This window comes from Chelonia mydas, chromosome 7 (genome assembly GCF_015237465.2).
Source record: "Chelonia mydas isolate rCheMyd1 chromosome 7, rCheMyd1.pri.v2, whole genome shotgun sequence".
Taxonomy (NCBI): Eukaryota; Metazoa; Chordata; order Testudines; family Cheloniidae; genus Chelonia; species Chelonia mydas.
In genome coordinates, this window is record NC_057853.1 from 52705901 (window position 1) to 52731029 (window position 25129).

The window sequence follows — 25129 nt, forward strand, 5'->3', positions numbered from 1 at the left end:
GAGAACTAGATAAATTCATGGAGGATAGATCCATCAATGGCATTAGCCAGGATGGGCAGGAATGGTGTCCCTAACCTCTGTTTCCTAGAAGCTGGGAATGAGCAACAGGGGATGGATCACTTGATGATTACCCATTCTGTTCATTCCCTCTGGGGCACCTGGCATTGGCCACTGTCGGTAGACAGGATACTTTGGTCTGACCCAGTAGGGCCATTCTTATGTTCTTATGAACGTAACGGGGTCACTCTAAATAGCCCTGTTGCAACTATATCTGGAATTCTGTGCATCATTGGGTGTATCTGCAGTTTAAGAATGAGATGGAAAAATTAGGGAGAATACAAAGAAGGGCAACAAAACTGCTACAGCTTCAAAGGAGAGACAAGAGCTGGAGAAGTAGACTCGAAAAGAGAAGATTCAGAAGGACCTTCATCTCAGTGGAAAAAGGGGATTGGTTATTCACACACTGAAGGTGGCAGGGAAGGGATCCGTGGCCTGAGGCTAACAATGGAAGCACTTTGGGAAGGTAGGTAGAGCTCTTCCCTGTAAGAGCAAGTGAGCAGTGGAGCAGACTCCCCCGGAGGTGGCAGCGGCTCATGACCGCCAAGATTCAAGGGCAGGTTAGATGTAGTGTTAGTGGGAATGAGGCAGGGTGATATTCTGCAAAAATCAGGGATTTGATTGGATGATCTAAATGGTCTTTAATGGTCTCATGGCCTATAAATCCAGCACTGTGCTCCCATTACTGACCCACTGAGTCATCCATTCCCCGCGCAGAATCAAGTCCACTTTTTAAAAGCAGCTGGTTTTGAACCACAATCTTGATTCACCCTTCTGGCTCATGAAACTCTAGAGGGCACCCTCACCATCTCTGTGGGCATGGATCAGGGAGATCCTTCATCAGGAAAGGGCAGGTGGTGTTTGCTCAAGAGGAACTACAGGGCTTCTCAATGGGATGGCAGCTTTAAATTGTGCATAGGCTCCACCAGAGCCAGCAGAGGCTGTGCTGAATCCAGGCCCAAGCACTATAGTAACACCCCTTTCCAAACCAGCACCACATCCCTAGTGCCCCTCCAGCTGGGCTCCCATGGCAGCCAACATATCCCAGACTTCAGTCAAAGCCATGAAGTGCAGAATGGGTGTATTTAGGTGCAGGTGTTTCTCTAGCTCTCTTCGCCATAGCATGGGAATGTCTTTGCTCCTCTTACCACTCCCTCCCACCCCCCCCACCCCCCCCGTTTCTTTTCTGTTGTTCCTTGGTTTGTCACTGACCAGACCATTGTGCTATGGCCTGACCAGGGCAGAAAGGTTTGTCTCCACCCTCGCACGCAGCAGAGAGTTGCAGCCTAGTAAAAGGCCATGTGAACCGCCATGGAGTGCCATCAGCCTGCGAATCGCTACTGGGGACTCTTCCACCAGGGCTCTTGCTGAGAGAAGTCTCGCCCAAAAGGGAGTATACCAGGAAAGGAAAGTACTAGCTCAGCCCACAATGATGCTAGGAACCCCCCGTCTAGCTAGCAACATCCGTATGTCACCTCCGGCCATGGGAGATTATTCTGCCATCAGAAATGCTTTGACTGAAATATGTGGCTTTCCTGGGAGCCTTCTGTGCTGACTCGGTCCTTGGAAATAAGCCCTGATGTAAAGCAATTGCTCATCCAGTTCTAGGACTATCAGGTGGCAGAGAGCAGCTGGACATGCCTTTCTCAGCATTCACCTCATACTTGTACATTATTCAAAGGGGAAAAAATAGCTTCAGCCTGGGGGAGATGGAAATTGCTCTTTTTGCTGCTGTCCTAAGCGGGGGTGAATTCTAAACAGGCTGTGGGACAAACAGAACCAGCCAAGGCCTGGCCTTGCATCATCAGTACTGCCAAGCTGGGTCTGATTTAAGATAGCACCTGTGGGACTGAGTCTGCCTTGCGACATGGGGCAGAGCAATAGCTCAGTGCCCTGCCATGAGGAAGGAGCTTAGCTTTGGAAGCAGTCTCCAAAGCTCCTTTGGGCAAGGAGAGAGAGTGGTATCCTCTCCGAGAAAGGGAGGAAAACGGCTGTAGCAGTGGCCTTACAACACTGACTCACAGATTCATAGGTCAGAAAGGATCATCGTGAATATCTAATCTGACCTCCTGCATGTCACAGGCCACAGAACCTCACCCACCCACTCCTGTAACAAACCCCATACCTGTGGCTGAGTTACTGAAATCCTCCAATCACAATTTAAAGACATCCAGTTAGAGAATCCACCATTCACTCTAGTTCAGGGGTGGGCACACAATGGCCTGCAGGCCACATCCGGTCAGCCAGCCGATTTAATCTGGGGCTTGCCCCGTTCCTGCTCTCCAGCCGAGGAGCGGGCTTGTGGGCTGCTCCGCACACGCGTGCCGTGGCTCCACGTGGCTCCCAGAAGCAACAGCAGCATGTCCCTTCTCCGGCTCCTATGTGTAGGGGCAGCCAGGGGGCTCCGCGTCGGAGCCAGAGGGGGGACCTGCTGCTGCTGCTTCCGGGAGCTGCTTAAGGGAAGTGCTGCCTGGAGCCTGCACCTCTGAGCCCCTCCCACGTCCCAGCCCTGATCCCCTCCTGCAATCCAAACTCCTCAATCCCAGCCCAGAGCACCCTCCTGCACCCCAAACCCCTCAGCCCCAGCCCCACCCCAGAGCCTGCACCCCCAGCTAGAGCTCTCACCCCCCTCCTGCACTCCAGCCCCAATTTCGTGAGCATTCATGGCCCGCCATACAATTTCCGTACCCAGATGTGGCCCTCAGGCCAAAAAGTTTGCCCACCCCTGCTCTAGTTCAAACCAGCAAGTGAACCAGGCCCCACGCTGCAGAGGAAGGCAAAAAACTCTAGGGTATCTGCTAGGAGAAAATTCCTTCCCAACCTTAAATATGGCGATCACTTAGACCCTGAGCATGTGGGCAAGACCACCAGCCAGGCACCTGGGAAAGAATTTCTGTGTAGTAACTCAGAGCCTTCCCCTTCTCGTGTCCTATCTCCAGCCATTGGAAATATTTGCTAATAGCAGGAGGCAAGTCTAGTGGTTAGAGCAGGGGACTGGGAGTTGGGACTCCTGGGTTTTATTCCCAATTTGCTGTGTGACCACAGGCAAGTCTTTTAACTTCTCTGTGCATCAGTCCCCCCATTTGTAATATGGCACACTGCCATAGTGTGCCCACCCTTGAACTAGAGACAGTGGTGGATTCTCCAACTTGACATCTTTAAATTGTGATTGGAGGATTTCAGATAATATGAATGACCTACCTCACAGTGGGGCTGTAATCTGAATTGATTGTTTGTACAGCTGTTTATGGTCCTTGGATGACAGATACTATTGTACAAAATATTGATAGAGCTGCATAGGTCACAACTCTAAAGAAAGGATGGCTCTTGTCCTGTCATCATGTAAGGCATTAAAATACTGCCTGGGTAGCAGGAGGCAGGTAAGATGCCCAAGACTAAGGGAGGTGGGACCCAGCTTTCTCCTTCCCCATAACATCTTGCTACAAGTTCTTGAGGGGAAATGATAGGCAGGGAAAGCTGGCTAAGAATTTAATACAAGGAGTAATGGTCTTAAGCTAACCATGAATAAAGGCAGGTTTATATTCGATATAAGGAAAAATACCCTCGTGGTAAGAGCAATTAGCAGAGCAGCAATCAAAGGAGATCACAGAGGTGTTACCTATGGAAATGTTCAAAAACATTAAAGGAGGATGGAATAGCTGGCTCAAGAGGATTACATTTGGTTACTTCCAAGATCTCTTCCAGCCCTGATTTCCATGAACCCTAACAACTGCTCAGTTAAATCTACAAAGCAGGTGGAGGCTGAGTGGAAAGACACAGAATTATAGAACCACAGAAGTAAGAGATTCAATGGTCCCTGTTAGGTCACTTCGGGTATATCTACACTGCATTGTAAACTCAGCTCTGTGGGACTCAGGCTTGGGGACGTCAAAGCCTGTGTTTGAGCATCCACACTGCATTGTAAACCTGGGATTACAATTGCTGGACCTGGGTTTCCACAGCCGTGCTAATGTGTCCACACTGCACTGCACAGACCTTCTGGCTAGGGTCTGCAGCTTGAGCTGTGTCCACACCGTAAACCAACAGGGCTTGGGTCCAAGTCACAGTAGAACTCCGGCTCTGACCCAGCAGGGTCCTCGATCCCGGTTCCTGAGTGCTAGGTGACTTGATTCACACTGATTTGTGTGTGGACAGAAGGGGACTTGGGCTCAAATATGAGTCAGAGTCAGGCTTTAGTGTGCCGTGTAGACATACTCCTCTAGTCCATCACCCAGAGGCCAGTGTAGGATTGTTCCCTAGAGCGTATTCTCTGGTGTTTTGTCCCAGTTTAAATATCTTAAGTGAGGGGGCTCCCACCACAGGGCATTGTCAGAGTTGACTGAGATTTTTTCCCCCCTCGCTTCGCCTCACTGGCATGCCCATGCATGAAAAGCAATCTCCTCTACTGGAGCTAGCCAGCTAGCGCCACATGCAGACACACCCATGCCTGCTGATGCAAACAAGGCTGCAGCAAAATCACCTTCCAAAGGGGGAGGAAAGTGGACAGGCCCCCTTGATTTTGACAGGGTGGGAGGACCAGCCCTAAGGAGATGTAAGCCATTGGTAACAATATTTTGGGATGGCTCTGAGTGGAGACTGTCTCCATTTTCTGTTCTCAGACTGTCTCACAGCAATTCTCCTTCACTATGAGGGCTGGGTGTGACCCCTTTGGAGTCCATCCATATTGCTCCTTTGCTTGGACACAGCGGTGGCTATAGAGTGAATGGGGTTGCTTTGTCCCCAGGTGCTGTCCCCAGCCTAGACAGTGAGAGACCAGGCTTAGGACTCTCACCCGAGTCACTTTTCTGGAGCGCAGGTGTTACCAGCACACTCTCGAACCCAGACAGTTCCAGTACCTGCCATCTCCCTCCTGTTCTCAACAGAAATCAGGGTGGGGATGAGTGGAGTCCTGCCACTTTTTGTGCTTGAATTCTAGACTCCCAACATATTCCCTGAGCGCCTGCCAGAAGAGACCCTGAATGATCTAAGCCACCAGCTCAGATCCCTGCAGGGCTGGCCTGGCCCTGCCTCCATCCACGCAAGAGAAGCTGGGTGAAGGCCCTTTCAGCCTGGGAAGGGGAGCTAGCACAGGCAGGTTGCAGCGGGGGTGTAGATAGGTGTGTCTGGGGGCACTTACTGGCTTGTTTGGCTTTCTCTGCGTAGGTGGTGGTTAAATCTTCATCGACTGGGTGTTCTACTGGCCCCACCATGGGGATGAGGTGGCGCTCAGCTCGGATGGTCTTGGTGGCATGGGGCAGGAGCATGGCCTCTGGGGAGAGCTCCCTGCTGTCTGCTGGGGGTGGCTGCAGCAGCACCTCACTCTCCGAGAAAGAGGTGTCCGTGCGGCTGCCAGGCTGCTGCACGATGTCTTTCTTGGCCACGCCACTCATGTTCTCTCCGGCCTGTGCTGCTGCCTCCGGGGTGCTGTCATAGCCACTCAGCTCGGACAGGGACACCTCATCCTGTGGCTCGCCTGGCTTGTTGTTGGAGCCCCCAGGTGGAGAACGAGGGCTCTTCTTGCGGGCCCGCCGGTGCTTCTCCTGGGCAATGTTGTCGGCGTCGCTGTCCGTCTCACCGTAGTACGCCTCGCTGTCGGGGGGCGAGGTCAGACTCTCCAGCTGCTGCTGCCGCCTGCGCTGCGGCTCTGGTGGGGTGGTAGCCGGGGGACCAGCTGGCTCTGGGCTGACTGGGGAGGGTGGGGAGAGCACTCGCAGCTGCCCAGGGGAAAGTGAGTGCAGGGGCCGTGTGCCAGATCGGTCTCTGCCGGCCGCCCTGTGAAGAAAACGAGGAGTGACTCAGTGAATTTCAGTCTGTGGAGGAATTCCTAGGATGCAGGGTGTTTGGCCCTCAGCATAGGGGAGGGACAGGGTCCGTAAGTGTCTCGCCTATCCGGATGATACAGGCCAAATTCAAACCCACCATTTGCAGGTGCGACTCGGATGGCTACATCAGGGCCAATTCATCACTGACATTTCTCTGCTTCCTAGCTTGGCTGTGCTGGAAAGGGTGTTGGCTATACCTGCGACACAGGAATAGCAAGTTGCACCCCGTCTTCCCCTCCCCCAGACCTTGGGAGCTGCTATGCTTCTCAAAAGGCATATTGTCTCTGTTAGGATATAGATATTCAGGCCTGTCTGCAAAGGCCTGTACTTTAAGAATTTAGGTGTATTCTTATCACTTGGCTAGTTCTAGAGGTATAAAAGAAAGAATCAAAATCACTGTCTGCCGGTGTAAGGTCCTTCTCTTACTGTGACAGTCTGAGGCCCTGTGCTTAGGCTAAGGCCTTTGGCTAAGCAGCAGAGGCAGCCATAAGCTGGGAAGCGACAGGTCAGATCCTCACATTCCAAACTAGTCACATTGAAATCAGGTGCTATTGGGCTGTTAGGCATTATCAGGACAGGATTGTATTCCTATCTCCCCCAGAGAAAGGGAAGTGCCTAGAAGATGTTAAAGGAAACTTAGTTTGATAGCATCCTGTCTGGCAAGAACTCACTTATCAATACTGGGATGTGAAATCCTCACTTCTGTATTGTTTTGTCATTATAGTTCCCACTTTGCTATTGTTTGTCTGTATAATCTCTGTCTGGTTCTGTGATTGTTCCTGTCTGCTGTATAATTAATTTTGCTGGGTGTAAATTAATTAAGGTGGTGGGATATAATTGGTTACATAATCGTGTTACAATATGTTAGGATTGGTTAGTTAAATTTCAGGAAAATGATTGGTTAAGGTATAGCAAAGCAGAACTCAAGTTTTACTATATAGCCTGCAGTCAATCAGGAAGGGTGTGGGTGGGGGAGATGGGAACAGGGAATGGGGGTGAGGAAATTGGAATCATGTTTTGCTAAGGGCAGGAATGGGAACAAGGACACAGGTGTAAGGCTCTGTGGTGTCAGAGCTGGGAAGGAGGACACTAAGGAAGGAAACTGGAATCCTGCTTGCTGGAAGTTCACCCCAATAAACATCAGATTGTTTGCACCTTTGGACTTCGGGTATTGTTGCTCTCTGTTCATGCGAGAAGGACCAGGGAAGGAAGCGGGTGAAGGAATAAGCCCCCTAACAGTCTCCAGGCCCCACAGCTGGGGAAAGGCACCTTCTCCTCCTGTGACCATCCCAGTTTGGCTGGTGAGAGCTGTAACTGAGCCCTGTACTCTGGTGTCTAACTGTATATCCCATGGGCTCAGTCCTGAGGGTTCTGGCCATGCAAAAATCAGTGGTACTTTTACTTGCGAAAGACTGAGTCAGGACTCCATGATTTGGCCCCTTGGGTTCTCACTGGGGCCGAATTCTGCCGTTCTTATTACCCAGAACCTGCTGTGCCAGAACTCCCACTAGGCTGTGTCTACACTTACAGCGGCACGCACAGTACAGGCACTACACATGTAGCTACACCCTGCAGCAGAAGCCAGGCTGTATCCACACTTGCTGCTATGGTGCATAGCTACATGGCGCAGTGCAAGGCTCTGGCAGCAGGGAGGTAGCAGGATGCTACACTGCTAAAAATAGCAGCGATGTGGGAGGCCCAGCTTGGGCAAGTGGAGAGCCACGTAGGGTACATCTCCAGGGTTCAGGCGTGTAGGGCATTCTACTCACATAAACCGTGCCTCACTGTCTCCGCTGCTGTGTATACCTGTGCTAGCTCGGTGTGCAGTGTCCGTACACTACACGCCACTGTACGTGCAGCTGCGCCTTCAGTCAGGTACGCCCTGAGTCAGGACTTGGCACTTTGGCACGTGGTCTGGGAAAAGGTGGTTCAGAAGCAGTTATGCTTCATCTTTCAAACCAATAAACGCTTGAGAAAGAAAAGCTCATATGGCGGCAAGGGAAACTTTCACTGTGAGCCCTAAGAGAGGCGGGGGCTGGGTGTATGCTTGTACTGCAAGTGGTCAGAGCAGGCAGGTCTCTTTTAAATGTAAGGGTTCATGAAGGATAATTTGTTGCTTGGCTGTATAGTAAAAAAAAAAAAAAAATTGGAATGACAGGCACCTACATCCTTGTTTTCAAAAGGGTTTGGAGTACTTAGGAGCCAAAATCCCATTGAAAGTCAATTGGATTTAGGCTCCTAAGTGCCTAAATCCCTTTGAAGATGAGTCTTAGGCTTCTCAGTCAATTAACTGTTGCAATGCTGAGCGCAGCAACACCTACATACCATTAAAAATCTGGGTCTTAGGTGCTTTTGAGAATTGTGCCACTTGGCTTCCTCTCAATGACCGCGAAGGGGATAAAATGTGAGAGCAGTGGGCAAGGGGGCTGTGACAGTGTTCCATTTGGGCTATTGGGAAGGGAAGAAGTGGTAGCACCAAGTATCATTGTTATACAGTCTAATTAGATCAGAGCAGTAGCACCATAGAGCTAACCAGCCTGGTTTACTCCAGGAACTCTGGCGCTCTCAGGGCCTGCAGCACCCCCATGATGCACTCTAGTGCCATCTGGCTAACTCACAAGGTAATTCCCATTGCCACAACTGCTTACCTTTGGGGGTTACCATGCGTGCAAATCACGCAAGAGAGAGCTCTGAATGAAAATGTGAACTGCTGAGGGTGCAGGGCAGTCTTGGAATTTGGTTCTGTTGGAAATGGTCTAGTTCGAGGCTTCTCAAACATTGCAACGGTGTGGGCCACATGCACATCTTGACTAAGGGATGTCTCATTCACACACTCCTTCCCACTGCTGGTTATTAGGATGACCTCCGCTCTCACTCATAGCTGTGCGGGCCACCATCCCCTCCCTCACATGGCCTCCCAGACCAACTCTTTCAGCATCCCTGAATCCCTAAAATAAAAAGATGTCTGTCTCACTCCCTTCCTTCCCCCTGCTGCTTTTTTTGAAAATAACCGAGCATTACTCCTTGCTGTGGGAATCCGAGCTAGGAACAGTACCCTGGAGTCCTGGCTGTTAGGCCCCATCTCTCACTCGCACTCACTGGAATCAGCACGCTGACTCTCCCATTGGGAAGGAAACGAAGGCTGTGCTGCATGGGAACATGCATCTCTGCTCCTTGAGCCATATTTAACAGGCAGCAGCATTTGGCAAGCCCCATTGAAGAGTAAGGCCAGCTAGTTATGTTATCCCAAAGCCATCTAATGCTGCCCTCTGGACAGCTGATTCACACCCCCAGCGGGGAGACTGCCTGTGTCACTTTGCTAATTCAAAGTGTGTTGATTTTTGTCCCAGTGGAATTTGTCCCAGCACCTGCTGCCTGCAGGCGGTCACCAGTGTGGTGACATAAGGCCAGTGCTATTCTAGACACCTTCCGCAGGCCTCTCTTGTCACACTTAAGCACTGATAAGAGCCCAGAACCACAGGTGACCACAGCAGAATGTCTCAGTGCCCTGGCTCGCTCCCGCTAGACCAGGAGTAGGCAAACTTTTTGGCCTGAGGGCCACATCTGGGTGGGAAAATTGTATGCAGGGCCATGAATGTAGGGCGGGGGCAGGAGGTTGGGGTGCGGGAAGGGGGTGTGGTGTGCAGGAAGGGGCTCAGGGCAAAGGGTTGGGGTGCAGGAGGGGGCTCAGGGCAGGGTATTGGAGGGCAGGAGATGTGCAGCAGGAGGTTAGGGGGCTCAGGGCAGGGGTTTGGGGTACAGGAGGGGTTTGGGTTGGGTGCTCTGGCCCAGCGCTGCTTACCTCGAGCAGCTCCGGGGTGGCAGTGGGGCTAAGGCAGGCTCCCTCCCTGCCCTGGCCCCACACTGCTCCCAGAAGTTGCCAGCATGTCTGGCAGTTGGTCCTGGGGGAGGGGTGGGGCAGGTGGCTCTGCTGCACACTGCCCTCACCTGTGGGTACCACCCCCAAAGTTCCCATTGGCCATGGTTCCCCACTCCCGGCCAATGGGAGCTGTGGGGGGGCGGTGCCTGCAGGCGAGGGCAGCACACAGAGCCCTCCCCTAGGGGTTGTAGGGATGTGGTGCTGGCCACTTGCAGGAGGGGCACGGGGCCAGGGCAGGCAGGGAGCCTGCCTTAGCCCCGCTGCGTCATGGGGCTGGCAATCCCCCGGGCTGGATTGAAAGCCCTGACAGGCTAGATCCGGCCCGTGAACCATAGTTTGCCCTCCCCTGCACTAGATGGAGACCTGGTACTGATTCCTTGTGGGTGGGGTCATCCTGCCCTTTTCTTCCCTGCGTGAGCACAGCCACCCTCAGGCCCCACTCTGCAGAGACCATCAGCCAGTGTGTTTCTTTATCGCTGTGGAAGGGACATTCACTAGTGCTTTGTCCAGTCTTGGGTACAATAGGGGTGAATTCTGCACTCTCATGGAGAGGGAGGAGATGGGACTTCCCAGGGCTTTTCTATCTCTAACCTACAGGATTTACTCCTGACCTGGACTGGACCCTAATCCAGCAAACCCTAAAGCACTTGTTTAACTTCTCAGGAATAGTCCCACTGAAGCCTACTCATGTGCTTGAAGTTAGTCCCCTGCTTCAGTGCTTTGCTGGATCAGGACATTAGCCAGCTGGACCTCTTGCAGGCCAGAGGGGGGAACATGTCTGGATGTATGCTTCTGACTTATTTATGCCCCTGTTTCCATCCCATTATTGGCCTTACTATGGAATGCTGTCATTAATGCACCATGCCATGTTTCCTTTAATGTAATTGGCCCCTGTGTAATCAAACCCAGTTGTACAGAATACTCGTTTATCCAAAGTAAAGCAATGTCACTAATGTTACTTATGACTGTGATGAACTGTCTGGTGTGAAACACTGCCTGCTGCAGAATGGAATCTTAATTGCTCATCTATGAGTCATATTCCCTACATTGCTAACATTGATTCCCTTAGCTAAAGCAATAGGAGCAGGAGGACCTGAGTTCTGTTCCCCACTATTGCCATGCAGTCTAATGGGCCGTGGAGTACGGCACAGAGACAACCAGGAAGCCCTAAGAGGCCATACACTTGTTGAATGCAAAGTCCTCCAGAGGTCTGTTTTTTTGACTTGTTTCCATGCCCCAGTGTACTAGGACAAGGCTGCCCTGCCTTGTGTTAGCTAAAGTGATACCCGCATCCAGCTGCATGACAGCTGCTGTGCAGAATGAAGCTGCGCTGCAGGGGGTCTGTATCCCTGCAGTTCGCTCCCTGCCTGGAGCCCGCACTTGGCTGTTACCGTTTCACACAGATGTGGAGCGTGTCGCTGGAGGAGTCGATGATGTGCATGGCGCTGGCGTGGGAAAGGCCGGTGCATGGCTTCCCGTTGATGGACACCAGTTCGTCGTTTTCCCACAGGCCCCCCCGGCAGGCTTTGCTTCTCTTGCGGATCTGGAAGAGGGAAAGCAGAGGGAGGCGGGGAGGGAGGGAAGGAAGTAGACTGTCTAACTCAATTGACTTTCAGCAACTGACTTATTCATTGCTCTGCAAACTGTCCCCAGATAAGCCACATGAGGGCAGGGGGTGCTGCTCACTCAGAGCAAAGCACCAGGGGCGACTAGGAGGGCCATGGAGTCCAATCCTGGCTGACCCGTAAGACCTCAGTCAATCCTCATGAATCTCAGTGCCCGTGAAGGGGTCCTTCCGATCTGCTAGGCGCAGAGCTGAGCTCTTCAGTAGCCAGATTCCAGTCTCTTAGTGTGAATTAACACCTGGACGCTCCTCTCCCTGCCTCTCATTCCCCACCCCTCCCCCTGGTTTCAAAGGGTGTCTGTGCTTGCAGGGAGGGAGCAGGGGCACTTTCACAATTAACCGTTAATCCGGCTGTGTCTCAGCTTCCCTGGCTGGGGTGGCTGAAGCCATCTCTCTGGTGGTCTTGCAAATAGAATGTGCACTGTGCATAAGTGGCTTTTCCCTTTCTCACCTCTAGACCCTTGGGATAGGGCCAGAATAAATGATACCTGCGTTGTAGGGAAGTGTTTTTCAAATGTGGCTGCATGCGGCCACCAGAGGCCTTTCTTGCTGCCACAGCCTCCTGGGTAGTGATGGTGGGGGAGAAAGCAGTGGCCCTCCCACAGAGCTGCCAGCAGGGGCTGGGCCCTGCCCTCCTTTGCAGACACAAATGCCAGAGGAGCAGGCCGCTGGTGTGAGTTCCCGACCTTCCCAGGGGTGGTGGGGCTCGGGCTTCCAGGTTCAGCCCTGGGGTGGCAGGTGCCAGGCTCCAGATGCAGGGCTTCAGGCACCATCCACCAGCCAGGGGGTTTTGGGCTCCAGCCCCAGGCTCGCCCCCCCATTCTCCTGGCCCCCACTGCTTCCCTACCCACCTCTCCATCCATGGCTTTCCGAGGATGCGTAAGTCTGCTGTGAAAAGCGATATTTGTATGTGTGTTAATATCACTTTTCACTGTCTCCCAGCTAGCTAGTAAGTCTGCTGTGAAAAGTGATATATACATAATCAGTTTTCACAGCAGCAGCCATACTAGCTAGCAAATCTTTAAAAAAAAAAAAAAAAAAGCAGCCAAAAAAGCAAAAGAAACAACAAAATAGACACGAATGTGCAAAGCACCTTATTTTGTTTCTATTTTGTTTAGGTCCAGTAAAGAATAGAGACAACTGTATGTTATTTTTATTACTGAGTCTGCAGAAAAACCCTACATAAATAAATTACAATGATTTGGACATGTATATGTGCATATTTATTTGTTTTTCCTAAAGTTAATTAAGTATTTAAGGGAAAAATTGTCAGAGCGGCCACCAGCAAGAGTTGGTGGCCTCACTCTGACGCCACCAAAAAATTTCTTGTGAGAACCCCTGCGAGGGGCACTTGTAATGCAGACTGGACAGGCACGGAGCAACGAATAGTAATTAGCATGGATTGGATGGTGGGTCACAACATCTTCAGAGAGCTCCATTCCTAGCCAGGGATGCCTGTGTCATGATGCTTGGGTGGCGAAGGAGAGTCTCCCAGAAGTGTCCCTGAAATCTCTGCACCATAAGAAACCCTGTTCTCTGCCCATTATGCCCCTGTGCCAAATGCCCCAAGGGAAATGTCCATGTGGTAGGACCAAACATAGTGGTGGTACCGTGGTGGGGTAAGTTACACATTACTTCTTGTCAACTGTTGAGAATAGCCCACTTCCACCTTAACTGAATTGGCTCATTAGCACTGACCCCACACTTGGTAAGGCAACTCCCATCTTTTCATATGCTGTGTATTTATACCTCCCTACTGTATGTTCCACTCCATGCATCTGATGAAGTGGGTTTTAGCCCACGAAAGCTTATGCCTAAATAAATTTGTTAGTCTCTATGGTGACACAAGGACTCCTAATTGTTTTTATTGGGGGCCTGGTTTTCACTTCCTTTTCACTAGCATGACTCAGGAGTAACTCCCCTGCAGCCAAATGCTGAGAGAAGAGAACCAGGCCCTAGGAGCCAGCTGTTTAGCAAGCAGGTGTTGCTAGCAGGTGTCACCTGCATTGAGGTGGCATTCAGTGGTTATGCAAAATAAGTGAAGCTCTCATCGACCTAGGATCCTGTGGGACCAAATACAGCCCCTGGGGCAAGGGGACATAGCTCGCATTGAAATCAGTGGGAGCTGCTCCTGCTTCTGCCAGGTTTGAATTGCCCCCAGCAGTGTTAGGGCTGGTACAGGCATGAATTAAAGTAGAAAGGGGAATGGCCTTCTGTGCTTCTGCTGGAGGCATTTCCTGCTCCACGCCCCAGCTTCTGCCTCCTCAGCATGTAATTTACACCCGTTGTGCCAGTCACGGAGGGCCCCACGTGCTTCCAGGAGAAGGCTCCAACGCCACCTAGCGTTGGGCTCTGAGGGCCACGTCTGGGCTAGTTACGTTACTTTATCACTTACATCCACTGAGACCTGCCTTGGGCCAAATGCTGCCTTGTTATGCTAATGCAAATCTGGAGTAACCCCTTAGCGGGCACTGGAGCTACTCTGGATCTCCACTGATGTAACTGAGGCTGGTGTCTGGTTCCAAGGTTGCAGCAGAATGACAGCAGGGATGAATCTGGCTGCCTAAGGCTCTCTTACACCCAGTGGATAGTTTACCATCTTTTACATCACTTCTGAATTTGACCCAGAGGCTTCCCTCCCTTGGGAGCTGCTGTGTCACAGAGTGAAAGGTTTCTCCTGTGGCTTTGGTGGCGTTCCTTCCTGTGTCGCTCCTACCTCTAGCAAGCCTTCTCCAACGCTGTAACTATTACTAGGTAGCATGTTGCTTGTGGATTAGTGGGCAGCGTCAGTTACAAAGTCACAGGGGCCTGTGGCTATGTGTCATGGCCCCTCAGCCCAGAGGATGAGTGAGAGGCTGTAAGTCGCTCTACACGCCATCTGGCAAGTGGGGCTGGGCAGACAAGCGCTACACCTTACTCCAGATGCTGAGTACAAGCCTTGGACAGGGCCAGCTCTGGGGAGTGGAAGTCCGAGTCCTGATCATCGAGCACGTGCTTTCCCTGTGCCACTGGATGTTGCATTATTTAGATTATCACCTCTTCATTTAACACTATGAAGCTTCACTTGCATTGTAGACTGAAAAAGTGGCTCATTCTTTAAAGGCAGGGATGTAAGGTTAAATGGAAACTGCCGGGTAGTTCGGCCCGAAGTTAAAAACATAAAGGGACTGATTCTCATTTACAGTAGGGCCCAATTACACTACAGTGGCAGTGGAAAGCGGCCCTACAGTTGTAGTAAATTACAATAATACCCATTTTAAAAAGAAAAGGAGTACTTGTGGCACCTTAGAGACTAACCAATTTATCTGAGCATAAGCTTTCGTGAGCTACAGCTCACTTCATCGGATGCAGTAGCTGTAGCTCATGAAAGCTTATGCTCAGATAAATTGGTTAGTCTCTAAGGTGCCACAAGTACTCCTTTTCTTTTTGCGAATACAGACTAATACGGCTGTTACTCTGAAACCCATTTTAAAGCTACTTTATGCTGCCAGAGTGGTGTAAAGGGGCCTTAGTGTAAATGAGAATCAGGCCCTGAAAGCTTTTACAAAACCTATCTCTCATAGGCATTTTTCCATAAAATCAAAACAAAAAACCCAAATGAAAACAGCTTTATTTGTGTCTGAATTGGTCCATTCCCCCAAGCAAACAAAACACATACACAGCTGTTCCAAGAGGGTCCAAACCACTATTACCAGTAGGCTTAAGAGGAGCATTCTGGTCTGGTAGCACTGGAGACCCACATTGCACGCACTTAGCACAGGTGTGAATGATAAAACAAGATGCAGGGCAGTGGGGACTCAGGCCAGTGATTTTTAACCTAATAGCCAACAGCTGAATTTTCAAATATTTCCCATGAATTTCTCTGGGTCCTGCAGTGGCGGGAAGCAAGAAATGAAGTCCATGCAGAGCATTTTATACCAGATCTAGTGCACCTTTGTGGTGTGGGGAACCCCACAGTGAGCCACAGGCCTGAGACATTTAATGTCACCCCCATCTCCACTGAAAAGATGCATTCTCCCACCTCTCCCAGTGTGTCGTTGCTCATCAGCCAGACTCCCTAAGATTGGCGGTAGCCACACTCCTTAGGAAATGTGATGGGGTTGCACAAGGTGCTCAGTTCCCATTTTGGGGGAGGCAGTTGTAGGGGCCCAGAGAAGGGGCTTCCACTGGAGGGCCTGGGGACTGGCTGATATGCAGACTCAGACCATCTGCAGGTCTAGTGGGTGCATTCCAAGGACTCCTGTCTGCCAGTCAGAGTTGGAGTGGGCCTGTGGTCGAGGGGGCACCAACCACCCACAGCAGCACCCCTGCAGCTGTCCCATCAGCAAAGCAGAGGGGTAGGAGGGGCAGCAGCTTTAGCGTGGGTTCCTGGCTTTAGCTGCACCACGGAAATCATGAACCAAGAGCACCAGACCTGAGCAGCCAGGTCACAATGCCCAGAACGGGGAGCTGGGCCCAGCCCCACAGGATGGGAGCCACTGTGGTGTGGTGAGTGCTGAGCAGCTCTCCAACCCCACCAGAGCCTCCCCTCCACACTGGGCAGGGATATTGGCTGGGGTGGAGGTGCTGCTGTGGGTGGTCTGTGCCCCCCTCACCACAGGGACCCATTCAGTCGGGAGGCTGCGTCCACCCCAGGCTGGGAATGAGAAAATGATTTGTGCTGTGAGTTGTTTGTCTTTATTTTGCCACAGCCTCTTCGTCTCAGCCCTGTGCTTTGCCTGCAGGCTTAAACTAGGGGCTGGATCATCCAAGCTGTCACATCCATCAGTCCAGCCTCCAATCTCTCCTCACCTTGGCTCTTCACCTCCTCATCCACCGCAGCCATGAAGAGATGAGGGGATGAGAACGTGAGGGCCCAAAATAAACCCTGTCTGGAGAGAGAACAAGTCCTCTGCTCTTATCAGAGGCCCGCCCCATGCCCCCTCCTGCTTCCAGGGGCACCTGTTAGCCAGCCAGATGAAGAGACAATAAAAAAACTCCACACCTCCCAGCTGAGACACAAGATACATCAGAGACCAGACACAGATGCAAGAAAGTCCCATGGACATTTAAGAACATAAGAATAGCCATACTGGGTCAGACCAAAGGTCCATCCAGTCCAGTATCCTGTCTACCGACAGTGGCCAATGCCAGGTGCCCCAGAAGGAGTGAACCTGTTGGTAATGATCAAGTGATCTCTCTCCTGCCATCCATCTTCACCCTCTGACAAACGGAGGCTAGGGACACCATTCTTTACCCATCCTGGCTAATAGCCATTAATGGACTTAACCTCCATGAATTTATCCCGTTCTCCTTTAAACCCTGTTATAGTCCTAGCCTTCACAACCTCCTCAGGCAAGGAGTTCCACAGGCTGACTCTGTGCTGAGTGAAGAAGAACTTCCTTTTATTTGTTTTAAACCTCCTACCCATTAATTTCATTTGGTGGCCCCTAGTTCTTATATTATGGGAACAAGTAAATAACTTTTCCTTATTTACTTTCTCCATACTACTCATGATTTTATAGACCTCTATCATATCCCCCCTTAGTCTCCTCTTTTCCAAGCTGAAAAGTCCTAGCCTCTTTAATCTCTCCTCATATGGGACCTGTTCCAAACCCCTAATCATTTTAGTTGCCCTTTTCTGAACCTTTTCTAATGCCAGCATATCTTTTTTGAGAGGAGGGGACCACATCTGTACACAGTATTCAAGATGTGGGCGTACCATGGATTTATATAAAGGCAATAAGATATTCTCCGTCTTATTCTCTATCCCTTTTTTGACTGCTGCTGCACACTGCATGGATGTCTTCAGAGAACTATCCAGGATGACTCCAAGATCTTTCTCCTGATTAGTTGTAGCTAAATTAGCCCCCATCATATTGTATGTATAGTTGGGGTTATTTTTTCCAATGTGCATTACTTTACATTTATCCACATTAAATTTCATTTGCCATTTTGTTGCCCAAACACTTAGTTTTGTGAGATCTTTTTGACGTTCTTCACAGTCTGCTTTGGTCTTAACTATCTTGAGCAGTTTAGTATCATCTGCAAACTTTGCCACCTCACTGTTTACCCCTTTCTCCAGATCATTTATGAATATGTTGAATAGGATTGGTCCTAGGACTGACCCTTGGGGAACACCATTAGTTACCACTCTCCATACTGAAAATTTACCATTTATTCCTACCCTTTGTCCCCTGTCTTTTAAACAGTTCTCAATCCATGAACGGATCTTCCCTCTTATTGCATGACAACTTAATTTACATAAGAGCCTTTGGTGAGGGATCTTGTCAAAGGTTTTCTGGAAATCTAAGTACATTATGTCCACTGGATCCCCCTTGTCCACATGTTTTGTTGAGCCCCTCAAAGAACTCTAATAGATTAGTAAGACATGATCTCCCTTTACAGAAACCATGTTGACTTTTGTGCAACAATTTATGTTCTTCTATGTGTCTGACAATTTTATTCTTTCCTATTGTTTAAACTAATTTGCCCGGTACTGACATTAGACTTACCGGTCTGTAACTGCCAGGATCACCTCTAGAGCCCTTCTTAAATATTGGCGTTACATTAGCTATCTTCCAGTCATTGGGTACAGTAGCTGATTTAAAGGACAGGTTACAAACCATAGTTTATAGTTCCTCAATTTCACATTTGAGTTCTTTCAGAACTCTTGGGTGAATGCCATCTGGTCCCGGTGACTTGTTACTGTTCAGTTTCTCAATTAATTCCAAAACCTCCTCTAGTGACACTTCAATCTGTGACAATTCCTAAGATTTGTCACCTACAAAAGACGGCGCAGGTTTGGGAATCTCCCTAACATCCTCAGCAGTGAAGGCTGAAGCAAAGAATTCATTTAGTTTCTCTGCGATGACTTTATCGTCTTTAAGTGCTCCTTTTGTATCTTGATCGTCCAGGGGCCCCATTGTTTAGCAGGCTTCCTGCTTCTGATGTACTTAAAAACATTTTGTTATTACCTTTTGAGTTTTTGGCTAGCTATTCTCAAACTCCTTTTTGGCTTTTCTTATTACATTTTTACATTTAATTTGGCAGTGTTTATGCTCCTTTCTATTTACCTCACTAGGATTTGACTTCCAATTTTTAAAAGATGCCTTCTTATCTCTCACTGCTTCTTTTACATGGTTGTTTAAGCCATGGTGGCTCTTCTTTAGTTCTTTTACTGTGTTTTTTAATTTGGGGTATACATTTAAGTTAAGCCTCTATTATGGTGTCTTTGAAAAGCGTCCATGCAGCTTGCAGGGATTTCACTCTAGTCACTGTACCTTTTAATTTCTGTTTAACTAACCTCCTCATTTTTGCATAGTTCCCCTTTCTGAAATTAAATGCCACAGTGTTGGGCTTTTGAGGTGTTCTTCCCACCACAGGAATGTTAAATGTTGTTATATTATGGTCACTATTTCCAAGCGGTCCTGTTATAGTTACCTCTTGGACCAGATCCTGCGTTCCACTCAGGACTAGATCGAGAGTTGCCTCTCCCTTTGTGGGTTCCTGTACCAGCTGCTCCAAGAAGCAGTCATGTAAAGTATCGAGAAATTTTGTCTCTGCATTTCGTCCTGAGGTGACATGTACCCAGTCAATATGGGGATAATTGAAATCCCCCACTATTATTGAGTTCTTTATTTTGATAGCCTCTCTAATCTCCCTTAGCATTTCATTGTCACTATCACTGTCCTGGTCAGGTGGTCAATAATAGATCCCTACTGTTATATTCTTATTAGAGCATGGAATTACATAGAGATTCTATGGAAAATGTGGATTCATTTAAGATTTTTATTTCATTTGATTCTACATTTTCTTTCACATATAGTGCCACTCACCTCCCCTTCCCCACACGACCTGTTCTGTCCTTCCGATATATTTTGTACCCCGGAATGATTGTGTCCCATTGATTGTCCTCACTCCACCATGTTTCTGTGATGCCTATTATATCAATATCCTCCTTTAACACGAGGCACTCTAGTTCACCCATCTTATTATTTAGACTTCTAGCATGTATACAAGCACTTTAAAAACTTGTCACTGTTTATTTGTCTGTCCTTTTCTGATGTGTCAGATTCTTTATGTGCATGTTTCTCGTCTGATCTGGCCCATACTTTATCCTCTTCCATCCTCTCCTCCTGACTAAAACCTAGAGAATCTCTATCTCTCTCTATCACTCTCATTAGAGAAATGCCACCCATTGCTCGGCACCAGGTGGGGGATAGCCCTCAGATTGAGTTGTTTCCGATGTTGGAGAGAGAGCATAGAGGTAAGCTTTGACAGCAGCATCAAAGAGGTCACTCTTCCCATCCCATTGTGCTCCTACAGGCCCGTTTGTGCCAGTTGGATGCAGAGATGGGGTGGAGACAGGCAGAACCAGTGAATTGATCTGTTGGCCTATTTAGGGTCCTACAAGGCCCTCACTCACTGTGCTGGCCAGGGTGGGTGAGCATGGATTCGGGTGCATTTCATGCTCTCAGTTTAGTCAGGTTTGGACTTGGGGGAGGCAGGACGGACAGCGAGATCTGCAACGAGCAGGCTGAGGGCCATGATTCAATAACAGGCTTCAGCTGTGCTTGGGAGGGACTTTCCACTCAGCCACCAGCACAGGATCCTGGAGACTATGGCCTGGGCTGCACACAGGCATGCACCAGAAAAACAGAAGAGACAGGTATTTCAGTGCTAGCCCGTGAAGGCCAGAAAGGGGGCTCCAGCGCCTTCCCATCCTCCCTCTTCCCTGGAAAAAGGAGCCAACTCCCAGCACAGGTGGAGAAATACAGAGCCAAAAAATAGGATGAAAGGCTTCCCAGCTGTCAGCACTCCTGGGTCCCAATCACCTCTCAGAGCAGAGCTAGGAACAGTGTATTCACAGAGCAGCTGGATTCTTCTGGGAGTTCTGTGAGAGTGCAGCCCAGGGCTGAAGACAGCAGAGGCTATTATGTGGAGAGGAGGAAATATGCACATGCTGCAGAAAGGATGGGGCTATTTGGCAGCCATGCCAGTGTGGTGCACTATGCCATTGACATCCATCTCTGGACAGGGAATGGCACAAACATGCTGACCACAGACTGGCCAAGTGACAGCCTGCGCGTCTCGCTCAGTGGGAGGTCAGTAGACGTCACAGGCCAGGCATGCGGGACAGGCTGCCATGCAGGCTGCAGGACGTACTCATCTTGTCAAAATAACACCCCCTGCTGGCCAGCCAGGAACCGCAACACCAGTAACTGGGAAGGAGTGTTTGCCTATGGTCCTGACTAGGAGAGAAAGGTGTTGGACAGCAGCTGGAAATGGGAAATGATGGGAAAAGTGGAATTTTAAAGGAACCTGAGGGAAATCCTCTCTGAACCCTCCACTGGCATTGTGGTGTGGGAGCCCCTTGCAACCTCTTTCTTGTCAATTTCAGAAGCCACTTTGGTGAGCTCTGAGGAGGGGGCCCAGGGATCATGGCCTCAATGCTGAGGACCCCTTTGTGTGCGGGCTTCTTTGGGGTGCCACTATGCTTGGCACCATGGTTCCTCCTTTTGGAGAAAAACAAACCCCGAACAATCTTCCCCTCCCACCAGTTCTCTGAGCATCATGTATCTTCCTGGCCTGCTGTTCTGCCCGCCCTGTTCACCTCACATTTTCGTTAGAACTGGGATCACCATCCAAAGGGCTAATTCAGCCCCCTCTGGCACCAGCAGCTAGCACTGTGACGACCAAAACCAGACGACACCTGGAGGTCCCCAGAGGGGAGCAGTTTTTCATTCCTCTCAGAGTCTCCATTTGGAGAACTCATTCGCTTCTGTGGGATGACACACATGCTTACATTGAGGCATGTTTATGGCCCTTCCTAAATCAGGGCCTTGTTCATTTATGCAAATGAAAATATAAGAAATTCAAACATGACTAAAACAGGGATGTGTTTGATTCCCCTCCTCCCCCTCATATGACTGTATTCCTCATAGATTGCAAACTCTTTGGGGAGCAAACTTGTGTGTTTGTGCAGCACCTAGCACAAAGAGAGGGGGCTGACACAGATTGGAACTTCTGGGTGCCCCTGTGATATAAATGTTTATTTTTATCACTATCTCCATTAGGTGCCTGTGAAACTAGGAAGTGGAGATTTAAATTTGATCTTTGAACCCACTGACTCAAATGGAAGTTGGTTACATTTCTGAGTGGTTTTTATAGCTCATGGTTTTCCTGCTGTTTACACTGATTGTTTTTCTGTTTTATTTTCAATAGCGTGGATTAATGCTGATATGAGGGTGAAATTCCCATTTAAATCAATGTCACTGGCAGAATTTGGACTGATATTTCTAATCTAAATCAATGCTAATTAATGATAATGCCTTCTCTTGAAAAAAATCTTATACACAGTACTCACACCCTAACTGTATCCCCACCACTCTCTGTCTTAAGTACTTAGAGACCTTCATCACCACAGGATCTGAGTGACTCATCGTCTGTGATACAGTTATCCTCACAATACCACGGTGAGGCAGGGCAGTGCCATTCTCCCCATATTGCAGTGGGGGAACTGAGGCACAGAGGGACTAAATGACTTGGCCATGGTCACACAGAAAGTCTGTGGCAGAGCACGTCTCTAGAGCCTTAGACTAGCACTCTAACCACTGGACCATTCTCCTTCCACTATCTCCCCAGCTTCCATTTTTCCAGTCTACACATACATGTTCCTTTCCTACTTGCTCATCAGTAGGGCTATGATTTTGTCCCAGAGGTCAAGGAAATAATGAATTTCAATAAAGTCTGTGAACTCTTGGAAATGGCTGTAAAAACACACTTGATTAGGCCCCCAAACTGAGTAGCATTGTTACCTAGCGCAAGGGTATAGTGAAAACCACATTGTTTAGTGACCTTTTTTTGGTGACTTATCTTTTTTTCCTCTCACACCTCTGCCATGAAAGATATGAAAAATTTCCAAGCCAAAAATCACAATCTTACTCATGGGCCATCCCTCCAAATCTTTTGCTCTCTGAGGGCTCATTTGTCCATGGAGTTAAGGTAAATTAACTAAAGCTGTGAAGTTAATGCACATAAACTAAAGTGTGTTAAACCCAGTGTGGACACTCTCACACAGAAGCTCAAGTATTAGTTCCTGTACCTTGATCGTAGAACGGCACGAACTAAGGCCACTTCTGAATGAGTGCATCCATCCAGGGGTTTACTGTGCTTTAGCATATGTGCATTAATCTCACAGCTTTAGTTAATTTGTCTTCACTTTCCTAAATATCCCCATGTAGATAAGCCCTTAGTTGCTGCTCTCTGTGCTCCCTCTAGTTGTGATCATTAGCATGAAAGGTAAAAGTGACCTCCCTTCTACCACAGCCCTAGGAATAAAAGAAAAGGAAGACTTGTGGCACCTTAGAGACTAACAAATTTATTTGAGCATAAGCTTTCATGAGCCACAGCTCACTTCATCGGATGCATGCAGTAGAAAATACAGTGGGGAGATTTTATATACACAGAGAACATGAAACAAGGGGTGTTACCATATACACTGTAACGAGAGTGATCAGGTAAGGTGAGCTATGGGGGGGGGGGGGACCTTTTGTAGTGATAATCAAGGTGGGCCATTTGTAGCAGTTGACAAGAATGTGTGAGGAACAGTGGGGGGGGGGAATAAACATGGGGAAATAGTTTTACTTTGTGTAATGCCACATTCACTCCCAGTCTTTATTCAAGCCTAAGTTAATTGTGTCCAGTTTACAAATTAATTGCAATTCAGCAGTCTCTCCTTGGAGTCTATTTCTGAAGTTTTTTTGTTGAAGAATTGCAACTTTTAAGTCTGTAATTGAGTGACCAGAGAGATTGAAATGTTCTCCGACTGGTTTATGAATGTTATAATTCTTGACCTTTGATTTGTGTCCATTTATTCTTTTACGTAGAGACTGTCCAGTTTGGCCAATGTATATGGCAGAGGGGCATTGCTGGCACATGATGGCATATATCACATTGGTAGATGTGCAGGTGAACGAGCCTCTGAGAGTGTGGCTGATGTGATTAGGCCCTATGATGGTGTCCCCTGAAGAGATGTGGACACAATTGGCAACGGGCTTTGTTGCAAGGATAGGTTCCTGGGTTAGTGGTTCTGTTGTGTGGGTGGCTGGTGAGTATTTGCTTCAGGTTGGGGGGCTGTGTGCTAGCAATGACTGGCCTGTCTCCCAAGATCTGTGAGAGTGATGGGTCATCCTTCAGGATAGGCTGTAGATCCTTGATGATGCGTTGGAGAGGTTTTAGTTGGGGGCTGAAGGTGATGGCTAGTGGCGTTCTGTTATTTTCTTTCTTGGGCCTGTCCTGTAGTGGGTGACTTTTGGGTACTCTTCTGGCTCTGTCAATCTGTTTCTTCACTTCAGCAGGTGGGTATTGTAGTTGTAAGAACGCTTGATAGAGATCTTATAGGTGTTTGTCTCTGCCTGAGGGGTTGGAGCAAATGCAGTTGTATCTTAGACTTGGCTGTAGACGATGGATCGTGTGGTGTGGTCTGGATGAAAGCTGGAGGCATGTAAGTAAGCATAGCGGTCAGTAGGTTTCCAGTATAGGGTGGTGTTTATGTGACCATCGCTTATTAGCATCATAGTGTCCAGGAAGTGGATCTCTTGCGTGGACTGGTCCAGGCTGAGGTTAATGGTGGGATGGAAATTGTTGAAATCATGGTGGAATTCCTTGAGGGCTTCTTTTCCATGGGTCCAGATGATGAAGATGTCATCAATGTAGCGCAAGTAGAGTAGGGGCATTAGGGGACCAGAGCTAAGGAAGCGTTGTTCTAAGTCAGCCATAAAAATGTTGGCATACTGTGCGGCCATGCAGGTACCCATAGCAGTGCCACTGATTTGAAGGTATATATTGTCCCCAAATGTGAAATAGTTATGGGTGAGGACAAAGTCACAAAGTTCAGCCACCAGGTTTGCCGTGACATTATCGGGGATACTGTTCCTGACGGCTTGTAGTCCATCTTTGTGTGGAATGTTGGTGTAGAGGGCTTCTACATCCATAGTGGATAGGATGGTTTTTTCAGGAAGATCACCGATGCATTGTAGTTTCCTCAGGAAGTCAGTGGTGTCTCAAAGACAGCTGGGAGTGCTGGTAGTTTAGGGCCTGAGGAGGGAGTCTACATAGCCAGACAATCCTGCTGTCAGGGTGCCAATGCCTGAGATGATGGGGCGTCTAGGATTTCCGGGTTTATGGATTTTGGGTAGCAGATAGAATACCCCTGGTTGGGATTCTAGGGATGTGTCTGTGCGGATTTGTTCTTGTGCTTTTTCAGGGAGTTTCTTGAGCAGATGATGTAGTTTCTTTTGGTAACCTTCAGTGGGATCAGAGGGTAATGGCTTGTAGAATGTGGTGTTGGAGAGCTGCTGAGCAGCCTCTTGTTCATATTCCGACCTATTCAAGATGACAACAGCACCTCCTTTGTCGGCCTTTTTGATTATGATGTCAGAGTTGTTTGATTACGATGTCAGAGTTGTTTCTTGAATAAAGACTGGGAGTGGATGTGTCATTACACAAAGTAAAACTATTTCCCCATGTTTATTCCCCCCTCCCTACCCCCCACTGTTCCTCAGACGTTCTTGTCAACTGCTGGAAATGGCCCACCTTGATTATCACAACAAAAGATGTTCCCCCGACCCCCTGCTGGTAATAGCTCACCTCACCCGATCACTCTCGTTACAGTGTGTATGGTAACATCCATTGTTTCATGTTCTCTGTGTATATAAAATCTCCCCACTTTATTTTCTACTGCATGCATCCGATGAAGTGAGC

General features: G+C 48.9%; 1 protein-coding gene across 1 annotated transcript in view; it reads right to left on the minus strand.

Annotated features, from left to right (window-relative positions):
* SYNPO2L (synaptopodin 2 like) overlaps positions 1-25129 on the minus strand; it is a 66918-nt gene that overhangs the window by 26052 nt on the left and 15737 nt on the right. Inside the window, exons 2-3 of the mRNA XM_037905634.2 lie at positions 11151-11302; positions 5195-5829 (exon numbers count right to left, since the gene is read on the minus strand). Coding sequence (XP_037761562.1) covers positions 5195-5829; positions 11151-11302 — 787 coding nt within the window. The remainder of the gene's footprint in view (positions 1-5194; positions 5830-11150; positions 11303-25129) is intronic.